Source organism: Mytilus trossulus, chromosome 1 (assembly GCF_036588685.1).
Source record: "Mytilus trossulus isolate FHL-02 chromosome 1, PNRI_Mtr1.1.1.hap1, whole genome shotgun sequence".
In the NCBI taxonomy this organism is placed as follows: domain Eukaryota; kingdom Metazoa; phylum Mollusca; class Bivalvia; order Mytilida; family Mytilidae; genus Mytilus; species Mytilus trossulus.
Genome location: NC_086373.1, coordinates 37176620 through 37188886, shown reverse-complemented (window position 1 = coordinate 37188886; position 12267 = coordinate 37176620). Strand labels below are relative to the sequence as shown.

At 29.5% G+C, this 12267-nt stretch overlaps 1 protein-coding gene across 7 annotated transcripts in view; it reads left to right on the top strand.

The window, feature by feature from the left end:
- LOC134723402 (SLIT-ROBO Rho GTPase-activating protein 3-like) overlaps positions 1-10427 on the top strand; it is a 65041-nt gene extending 54614 nt beyond the window's left edge. For 6 of the 7 annotated variants that reach the window (XM_063587034.1, XM_063587045.1, XM_063587020.1 and 3 more), the window contains exons 17-20: positions 738-805; positions 3117-3297; positions 3817-3846; positions 4550-10427. In XM_063587034.1, the coding sequence (XP_063443104.1) occupies positions 738-805; positions 3117-3297; positions 3817-3846; positions 4550-5657 (1387 nt within the window). In that variant the 3' untranslated portion in view covers positions 5658-10427. The remainder of the gene's footprint in view (positions 1-737; positions 806-3116; positions 3298-3816; positions 3847-4549) is intronic. The other variant, XM_063587043.1, reaches the window with a different exon arrangement.
- Positions 10428-12267: the final 1840 nt, after the last annotated feature.

Here is a 12267-nt window from a genome sequence, read left to right as displayed (position 1 = left end):
GAAATGTTCATAAGTGGGGGCCCACTGACTGACCTAAGAGGGGGGCCGCTCCAGTCATGCTTCAGTGATTCCCTATATAAGCAACCAATTTTTTTCCCAAAAAGCCCCCCCCCCCCCCCTAAATCTGCCTCTGCTTACAGGATCCGGGAATATATTTTTCGATTTCGGGATATGAATTTCTTTTAAATCTGCATCTCGAGATTCCATGGTTTAATGCACGGGATTTCGGGATCAGGACCCCAACGATCGACAACTTCTCAAATTAGCCTTAGTCGGTATTTGTCATTTATACATGATTCAAATCGTACCATTGGCATGTTAATAAGGCTCTCAAAAAAGCACTGATAGATTGTCATGTAAGCATATTTTTTAGACTAATAATGGTCTATATATAAGCAGTTACATTTATTTCATGTTTAAAACGGTGCATATTTAATTTGATTTGACTTTTACCAAAAGAAGCATTGTAGCAAAGGAGAAGAATAATTGTGGTCGTAGGCCGGAACACGAATATAATTGAATTAAGCAGAAAGAAAACAAATATCGGACTTTGGAAAAAGGGAGATACTTTTATGTAATTCTCAATACATAATATCTTTTACAAACAATCATCCTACCAACAGTTCATAAGCTGTATATGCCAGCGATTTCGCAGTTGTGATCTAGTATTCAATTATTTGGTGTCACTTTTCTATAAATAACAATGGAGTATTATAACCCTATATAATTATTTATAGGGATGTAGCAGATGATACAGAGGGAGAACAGTCATCTATACATAGTGATGAGGAGGACGAAGATGATGGTAAGTCAAATCAACAAACCTTTCACAATATATTCTCAAACTTTTTAGGATTACACAGCAGTCATACATTAACTGAAAATTTCTCATATATAGCAATCTTGTTTAAAAACAACAGAAATATCTATTCATTTCAATATTCTGGTCTACTTGGTTCGAATTTCCATTAATTGTTAGAAGAAAATATCTTTGGGAAGATTTTTTTGTTTTGTCATTTCATACATCATGACAGACATTAAGATGTTATGAATATTTCAATATACTAAGGAAATATCTAAAATTTCTTTCACAAGATGACACGATGGGTGAAGGTTTATCAAACTTTATATTGACTAGGTTTTCTTACTGTTTAACAGAAACTAGCAATTCTTGCAATTTCTAATATATCCAGTTACTTACAAATAACAAAAAAATGTAGGGGGAAAAAAAATTTACTTTTCAGTACTTTCCATTGTTTTACGGGTTATGAAAATTTTGTAAATCTTAGTTACACTAGTAAAAAATTATCTATGAAGGTCAGGTTAACAACTGACTTTGAGATATTAAATTTCCTGTTGATAAATGAGGACTTTGTTGTGTTTAGGTATGTTCTGTAAGTAATATATATTTAATCAGTGTCGACATAGTTTTCATTAAGACTTGTGTTCTCTAGTCCCATTGTTATCACTTAGCCTCTGTCATCATTCTGTAGCAGGTGCTTGTTTATTAAGGATTTTGATACAGCTTTTTTAATTGGTTAAAAGAGTATGTCTACAGACAAATGAAATGTCATGTTACAGATGATAAAATAATAATTTGAAATGTACTCACTTTTTTTCTTTTTTTTTAGTTTTCTTTTGTGTTATAATATATAAAAGGTTAAGAAAAATAAAAAAAAATATATTTGATTTTAAATTAAGTAAATACGAATATATTGATCAGTGATACAGATTCTTATCATTAAATATCTTGCAGTGTTTCTTTATTATTGATCTTTGCAGCTGGATTTATTCTTCTTTTATGTTCAAAATTAATAGTTATTAGCCCAATCAGCCAGAAATCAGTATTTTTTTAAGTCCAGCTGTAGAAGAACTTATGTCTAGTATTCTCTGCTTCCATGCTCTTCTTACTTTTCCAGCCTCCACTCTTGGTAAGAGGTCTATACCCATGTGTTCACTTCGCAATGTTTTTATTTTTTATTTTAAAAGTCTCTGAACATGGCTTAATAACTGTGGCATCAAACAAAGCAACTTTTTTTAAACTTCTTTTCTGATGTAAAACTCATATAAATGTTCAGAGACTGTTTGTAAATTTAGAATTCTGATGTATGTGATTTCAGAAATGTCTTTAAAAAAAGATTGGTGTTTTTAGTTTGTTTCTTTTTCAAATGCATAATTCCTTTTTTATTTCAGTTTTTTGATTGATTATAATTTCAGTCTGCTAGTCCTCGCTATTGAATTAAAAAAAAGAAAAACAATCACTTGAATGGCTTACTACCAATTAAAACTTAGTTTAGATAAATGTGAATTTTCATACTAACAAGTTAGTTGTAAATCCAAGCATGATATTTTCAGAAACATACATTATAAACTTGACTGATCACTGCAAACCCATGTATTAAAGCTTCTACCACAAATCCTTATTCCCAAACATAAGTGTGCTAGATTTGATACACTTCATATACATTATGTGTTTATTCTCCAAATATATATATACCGGTAAATTTGTTTGACCTCATGACCTTTAGTACCAGATTATTGATGCATATTTCTATTATACATATTTTTACCAAGAAAATGTACTGTGAATTTCAGATTTATGTAATGTTATATCTTTCTAAACATATTATTTAAATACATGTCAGTAGTAATCAAAGATACCAGGCTTAGAATTTGATATGCCAGATGCGCGTTTCGTCTAAACAAGACTCATCAGTGAGATTCTGATCAAAATAGTTGTAAAGACAAACAAGTATAAAGTTGATGAGCATCAGACGATATTCTTATTACCTTTTGGAATTTACAGTACATTATGAAATACAGTTTCGAGACGTTGAGGTAGAATTAGATCATAACATTTGGAATTTACAGTACATTATGAAATACAGGTTCTAGACGTTGAGGTAGAATTAGATCATAACATTTGTATCTTTATCTTGTATAAACAAACTGGTAGATTAGTTCTTCTTCTCTGCTTTGATTTAACTGAACTTGAGCCTGAATTTATCAACAAATAAGGACAATTGGTATGACAATATTTTTCTATTATTATCAATGATAGTTTATCAAACCTAAACTCTAAACACATTTCAGAACCTCTTTGTTTTTGTTTTTAGATTCAGAGATCTTTGAAGCCATATCATTATATGATTTTGATGGACGTACAGATAGAGAATTGTCATTTAAGAAAGGACGATCTTTACTTTTATATAATAAAGTGTCTCAAGATTGGTGGGAAGGTGTATGTGAGGGGAAAGAAGGTCTCATACCTGATAAATATATACATATAAAACATTTGTAAGTATCAACAAGTAGTAGATCTAAATCCCATGTTATAAACTGGTCTCCTTTCTGATAAATATATATATTATACAATTGGTCTAGAAAGAGTTAAATTGCCACAGAATTAAACGTTTGTAAGTATCAACCAGTAGGAGTGATAGAACTCTAATGTTACATATTTACCAGTTATCATATACTGTCTACTTTTAACTTTCTGGTGAGAAATTTTTATATGAAATCTGGGGATTTTTATACTAGGATTTGTTTTAAATGATTGGTATACTGGATTGAAGAGAACCAGAATATTCTGTTCATCAATGAAAATTAAAATTTCATTTAAGCTTAAGTCTTTAGTTTTCAGTAATTCATCTTTAAGCCCTTTAAGTGAAGTAAGAAAAAAATAAAAATAGATTGTTTTAAACAGATTAAATAAGTTGCAACCATTGATACATGTAGGTTTAGATAAAAGCCTTTTGCATTTGAGAAAGACAAAAGAAGAGGTATATAGAAATGACAATTAGAAATTATTTACAGATATGGATCATCATCTCCATGTTTAATAAGGTAGTTCATCCAAATAAACAGTAATTAACAATCAGCTTTTACTCACAAATCACATTATATTAGGTTGCCAGTCCTAATTTTCACAATGCATACATCATTTTTGTGTGTGGACTATTTGCTGTACGAAAAAAACAAAAGTCAAAATAATTTACGTCAATCTGTATATATTTTTGTTGAGATGGGGTGAGCTTAATGATGTGAATTCTGCTTTTAATTTTTGATATTGCATATTTAAAAAAGAATATCCTAGATTAAATTGACCTTGAAAAGTGTGAATGAAAAGTTAGTCTTGAAACGTGAATAGAATCTGCAGTGATCATTTACTAATACTACATACCACTGGCTTTTAACCATGGAATTTGATTGTCTTTGCATTTGAGTATTTTAAAGATGTGGCATTTAGTTTTAATTCTACATATAACATGATTTTGTTAAATAACACTTATTTGTTCAGTTTCCAGTTGTATACATACATTTATGACACCAGCTTTAAGTTTTTATTGTTATAAAAGAACAACTGTTCAAAATTTTTCCTATTGCTTCAAAATTTAACACTTCTTATAATAATTTGAAAACAATCATCTATAAAGAGAATTATCTAGGAGATTTATAAAATTAACAACATGGAAATAAAATACAGAAGGTATAACTTGACTTATTATTATTCTCAATATCTAACCTAAAACTTATTTTCTGTTTTCAGACCAGAAGACAAAAGATCCTTATTAGATGAAGATAAAATGAGCATGTCTTCTAGTACGATAAGAAGTACTAAATCTGAGGACTCCAAATCAATGGAGAGATCACAAAGTGTTCCTACACCTAAAGAAAGTAGTCCTTCAATAGCTTCTGTTTCATCAAGTTCTTCATCACAAACTTCTAAGTCTGTAGAATCAAAAGATACTTCTTCATCAAGTGATTCAGTGTCATTCTCTGTTGATGTCCCGTCTCCAGCGCCGGCTCCAGCTACGACCCCTGACGACAAGATAGAATCAAGTGTTCAAACCACAGAGACTGTCAACACAGTTTCATTATGTAATAGTGACACAACTGTGCTGGAAGATAAAAAAGCAACGGAAAAAACTATTGCAGTAGAAAAAATAACAGAAGAATTGACCGCTGATATAGACAATGCTTTGGCTGAAGTCGTTTCTGGATTACATATGCTGGAGATGCAACAGATTAATGATAAAAGACTGAGTCTACCAAACGTTAAAGTTAACAAACAATCTGCAAAACATACACCTGACTTAGTGCTAGATCTCCCTGAGGGATCAAACTCCTCACCATCTGGTGATGGTAGTGAACCAGACAGTCCTACGAGTACTGCTGATACTTTTGCAAAATCAAATCAAGGAACTCTAAAGAAGGCTAATTCAATGCCAAGGACTTTAACTGGAGACAGGTTTTATACACCGTCGGGACAAGATGTGTTGCTAGAAACAAGTTTTATGTCTCAGCAACCATTGTTATCCACGTTCCATGTCAAATCTCAACAGGGACGTAAAAGTGCTCCAGAATCGCCAAGACCTACTACTGAATCAATCATGTCAATGAGTGTTTCATCGATATCATCGATATCATCTTCAGCAGTACCAGTTCCCCCTGTATCCCTTCCTACATCTTACTCACCATCTACTGCTCATACAACTCATCAGGCAACTCCACCTCCAGTGGCTGAAAAGCCTAAACTACCACCGAAAGTCAAACCACCTGTCATGAAGAAACCAAATCCAGCAGATCCGCATAGAAAATTTTCACTTCCCACTTCAATGACACCGAACCCTGATGATTCTCAACCTCAGTCATAGATTAGTAATTTAACTTTTTGCAATTTTATCATCTTCATTATTTTAGATATGGAAAGACATATTTTATAATTGTTAGGTTTAAATTTTTATATGATTACACAAATATGTTTGGTCGTTTGTCTTATAATACTATTTAAATATAAACTCAGAAAATATAATGGAGGAAAATAATTCACGAACTAAATATAATTGGCCATTTCATTGAGAAATATATGGTATTAATAACATGAAAATATAATGATGCAGTTCAAATGTCTACATAAGTTTCATATTTCATAATATTAACAGTTGTGTGTGCCTTTAAAAATAAACTGCTTGACAAACTTTTATTCAATCTCAAGCCAAAACAACAGCATTAAACATGTGAATATATTAGATGTATTAATTTTTTTCAATTTAATTTAATGCCTGTCAACAGCTTATAAATGCTTTCCAGTTTTTTATGCCTCTCCTCCATGCACTTTTGAAACAGCACATGAAAACGCAATTTCTTAAATTATACTAAAATTTGAATCCTCAAGTTGATTGTATAAACAAATGTTTGGCAATGACCAAAATCATTAACATTGAAAAGCAATTGTGGACAATTTTTTTTTAACTATTTTGCTGTTGTTATATGAATTTCATTTTGGCGATATATTATTTCAAAGTCAATATATAAATACTGGTAATATTCTTGAAGTCATATGAATTTAAGAATCTTAAATTAGCATCTTTTCACTGGAGGTTGTCATAACTGTATTAAAAGTGTGTTCAGAATAGTAACTAAAGCAGAATGGTGCTATTATATCTACATGTACACAGTACTGATCAGTAAAAACTGTCCTGTTCATTTATGTAAGGGGGACAACCTTAGGTATTCACAAAATATTTTATGTTTGAAATTAATAGTTGGTTACACTGAATATTCCCGACTTTTATTTATTTTATTCGTAAACTATTTTGTGAAAAGAGTGGCTGTATTTTGTGGGAAATACAAACACAAACAATATTTTTTTGTCTCATAATGTCAAGTGGACCTTAATCCACCAAACAAATGTCATTTATTTACAATCTTTATTTATGATATTTATTTTAATTTCTTGCAATGTCTCATTTAACATATATAGAATCTTTGTTTGTCTTTTTTCAGTGTTTGCATAATAGAAAAAGCATTGATGAAGCTTTCTAATAATCTGTATTCTATTTAATGTTTGTTTCAATTTTATGAAGCATTTATTTCATTATACTTGAAGCTGCATAAAACATTCACTCCTAAATTTTTGTAATTTATTATTAACTTCACTGTTATATATGATATTTATACCCAGCATTTACATTTTTGGTCAGCTGCCCTTGCAGAATCTCTTATAAAAAACTTCCAAACTAGTTTCTCGATAATATTTTGAAAGTTTTTTAAATTTCATATCCACATACTTACACAGAATCTCTTAATTTTTATGACATCAATAATTATATCAAAAGTAAAGATACTGTCGTTCTAGATAGAATTGTGTATATAATGGGAGAATTATAAGTTTTTAAAACCCTAAAGTGTGTATTTAAGAGTTTTCTCCCCTTGTGCCATGTTAGCAATACAACAAAGTGCCAAACTGTTCAGGCTACAGAGTTATTGTTAAATCTAGCAAGGTTAAGTATTTATAGCTAGTTTGTTACGCTTTTAACTTTGACCAAATGTACATGTGTACATTCCAAATGGTTTGATAAATACATTTATAGATGTGTGTTTGGACCCTTTTATTGCTTTGTTTTAAGTATTTTTTCTATTTACCCGTATGAATAAACTAAATAAAATCATGCCCACATACAGGTCCATTCAAGAAAAAAAAAGCTGTGTTTGTTTATAAGAATTTTGCACAAGTATATGTTTTAAATTATTTTAAAAGGTATTCTTTAAATAAATTGTGACTGGGCAATAAAGAATTGCATTAAATCATCTTAATTTGGATGTATAGATTTATATATCCGAAACAGAAATTTTAAGAAAGAGCATTAAAATTTAGTCTGAGCTGGATAAAGGCAATTTTGGGGACCAGTTGTGATTTTGTATAATTTCTGTTGCTGATGTGCCTTGACTCATTACAGTATTTATATTGCATACAGTAGCCCTACATGTTAAATGGATATGTAATTGGAAAAAAGAGAGATTACATTCAAATAATGGCAAGATTTATTATTTGGAATATTATATAACAATATATAAAAGAAAGTTCATAATTATGTTATTTGTTTTTTTTAAGCTTTCCCTTTTTCATCTTTTTATGTTTAGCCATATATGCATGTTGCCTAAAGCATAATGGCAAGAGGTCCCATTTTTTGAGCACTTTTGAAAAAAAAATATCTGAAAATTTTCCAGTATTGGCAAAATTGATTTGAATACCATTACCAAATCCCATCAATTTTGATTTTGCAGCAAACTTTTTAAGTAAAAATATTTATAAATAAAACAAAGGGTTTTTCAATTCACATACATTGTACTAACAAATGTTAATATATTGTTAACTAGTTAAAGAATCAGAAAGAATAGTTATGTAAACTATTCATTGTGACCGTGTTTAGTTTAGCTATTTATTAGAAAAATCCTGTTTGTATTTTATAAATATTTAGTACAAAGAATTGGCAATTGATTAAATACCTCAAGATCATTTGTAGAAATTTAAATAAATTCATAGATATATCACTTCAGGCATGTTGCATTATTTTAAGAATTGAATTAGATATTCATTTCATATTTTGTGCTTATAAATCTTCATCAATCAGATGTTTTATGTTCTCAGTTTATGTGCAATTTTATGTTTTTAAAACATGTACAAAAGAGAATTAATAAAATACAAAATGAAATGTACTGTTTATGCCTGTTATTTACTATGTTCATGTACTAACAAAAATATAAAAACACAGCCATGATCAAAATCAAAAAGAACAAAGCAGTCTGTATATGCATATGTGATACTCAATAGTGATCTGGTTTTTGTCATGGTCACACAAGTTTGAAATACCAATTGTTTTTCATTTAAATGCTGATATTCTTAAGGCATCATTTCTTAGAAATGGGAGATCTGTATGCTATTTCTATATTTCCAATATGGTTCAGTGTTATGGGTTAAACTTGTATTTTGTTGACTTCAAATGGTGCTTTTTGACAGGTTAACTGTTACATTAAACTGTGTAGTATTTGAAAGTGCTTTGTCAGTGTGTTTTCACAGAGAGAATTGAATTGAATCATGGGCAGTTCTGTATAGGGGATAGGAACATTAAATTGTATCTTGATGCAAATATATGATATGTGATTGTAAAAGGCAAGATTAAGATTGCCATCACCGTGGATAAAAGTTGACACGAGACACTATGAGAGAGAAATGTTATGGAAAGTGAAAACATTATTAATAATTTTAAGATATATTTGGAACTGCAAAGTGGTAATTATTTATCTAATCTGGATGGAATAACTATTTGGGGATAGCCTTCACTTTTCAACCTGTAAAATCATTCACTAATTTTACTCATAAAATATATATTTGTTTCTCTCTTTTTGCTTGCCCACTTGTATTATATCTGGATCAGATCAGAAGTGAAGTCTACTTCCACCAAACATTTTACATAACTCAAATGGAAAATTTTAACCACATTTCAATGCAATCTTTAAAACTTGCCATATTTTATGGACACATGCATTGCTGAAGACCAAAATAAGTCTTTAGATGCTCTTTTTTTATCCTGGTTTGCTGTCTCATTGAGGTTTACCCTGTATCTTCTTTTATTCATAATTTAATTCTGTGAAATCCAAGATGGCCACTAGAATGTTATCCTATAAAGACAAAATACAAATATTTTTTCTGAGAAACTTTTTTACCAGTTACTAATCAGTTTATGATAAATATCTATCTGATGTGTGATTGAGTGACATTCCCTACAGAATATGATCTGAAAAACCAATATAAGGACATAAAGTAATTTTCATGGCTATAAGGGGGACTGATACAGGTTTATCAGAAGACCACTTGAACAGTTTCAGCACAAAGTCCTGAAGTGGAAAGGTTATACCTAATGTTTTGTTGACAATGTTTCTGTTATCATAAATCAAAATCATATGAGGAATTGTTAAGCTTTCACATAGTCCATTTATCTGTTATTGAAAATGTTATGTCAAACTCAATCAAATACAAGACCTAAAAGTCTACTGTGGATTCATTTATTTTCGTGGGTACCAATTTTCGTGGATAAAAGAAAACTTGTATGTTCGTGGATATTTTATTTCGTGGTTTTGCCAAGGTTTGCATACAATCCTATAGAATATTTGTCATTCTTTGTACATTAAATTTCGTGGTTTACCTGAACCCACGAAATGCACAAAAAATTGGTATCTAACGAATAATAATGAATCCACAGTATTTGAGAAATTGTAGAATTAAGCATATATTCATAAATAATGTAATACAGAATATAAAAGTAAACTATACAAAATTGTGATACACAGATATCTGTAGCCAAGAAGGTCTTTTAATAAGTTAATATTGTTTACGTATTGCATAATGTTAAAACATCTGTCATTCTTGTCTAGTATTGAAATATGATCATCTAAAAATTAGCCATTTATACAAGAATGATTTTTTTTATTGTGAATATGATTGGATAATCTAGAATGTAGTTAGACCAATGAAAATAGAATTAAGTAGACATAGGTAACATTGGTTCATTTAATGCTCATAATATAGGTACAAATGTATATGCATGCTTTTTACCGTGAATAAAAGATACGAAATCTTCAAAGTTGTCTTTTATCTAAACTTTGTTTCAGGCTTCTAGAGATTTGCACAGAATACCATTTGCATCAAATTTAACAAAAAAGTTAATCCGAAACACATATATTTGTTGGACATAAAGATATGATCATAAAGCACATATCAACAGTTCAGTAAAAAAAGATGTGAATATAAAACACATATTGGTAGGTCAGTATTATGTAGGCAAAACATGTGTCTGGCATATGAAATTATAATCCTGGTACCTTTGATAACTATCAGTACATGAAGGTGTGAAGATAAAAACACAAATATCAGTATATCAGTACATTAAGATGTAAACATAAAAACACAAATATCAGTATTTCAGTAAATTAGGATTTGAACATAAAACAAAAAAATATCAGCATTTCAGTACATTAAGATTTGAACATAAAAACACATATCAGTATTTCAGTACATTAAGATGAGAATATAAAAGCACAGATGTCAGTATTTCAGTACATTAAGATGTGAACATAAAAACACAGATATCAGTATTTCAGTACATTAAGATGTGAACATAAAAACACAGATATCAGTATTTCAGTACATTAAGATGTGAACATAAAAGCACAGATGTCAGTATTTCAGTACATTAAGATGTGAACATAAAAACACAGATATCAGTATTTCAGTACATTAAGATGTGAACATAAAAACACAGATATCAGTATTTCAGTACATTAAGATGAGAACATAAAAACACAGATATCAGTATTTCAGTACATTAAGATGTGAACATAAAAACACAGATATCAGTATTTCAGTACATTAAGATGTGAACATAAAAACACAGATATCAGTATTTCAGTACATTAAGATGTGAACATAAAAACACAGATATCAGTATTTCAGTACATTAAGATGAGAACATAAAAACACAGATATCAGTATTTCAGTACATTAAGATGTGAACATAAAAACACAGATATCAGTATTTCAGTACATTAAGATGAGAACATAAAAACACAGATATCAGTATTTCAGTACATTAAGATGTGAACATAAAAACACAGATATCAGTATTTCAGTACATTAAGATGTGAACATAAAAACACAGATATCAGTATTTCAGTACATTAAGATGTGAACATAAAAACACAGATATCAGTATTTCAGTACATTAAGATGAGAACATAAAAACACAGATATCAGTATTTCAGTACATTAAGATGTGAACATAAAAACACAGATATCAGTATTTCAGTACATTAAGATGAGAATATAAAAGCACAGATATCAGTATTTCAGTACATTAAGATGAGAACATAAAAGCACAGATGTCAGTATTTCAGTACATTAAGATGTGAACATAAAAACACAGATATCAGTATTTCAGTACATTAAGATGTGAACATAAAAACACAGATATCAGTATTTCAGTACATTAAGATGTGAACATAAAAACACAGTTATCAGTATTTCAGTACATTAAGATTTGAACATAAAAAGACAGATATCCGTATTTTAGTACATTTAGATGTAAACATAAAACACATATCAGTATTTCGGTACATTTTAAAGATGAGAACATAAAACACTGATTTCAGTATTTCAGTACATAGAGATGTGAACATAATACACAGATATCAGTATTTCAGTATATTAAGATTTTAACATAAAAAGACAGATATCAGTATTTCAGTACATTCAGATGAGAACATAAAAAGACAGATATCAGTATTTCAGTACATTCAGATGTGAACATAAAACACAGATATCAGTATTTCAGTACATTAAGATTTTAACATAAAAAGACATATCAGTATTTCAGTATATTAAGATGTGAACATAAAAACACAGATGATATCAGTATTTCAGTACAT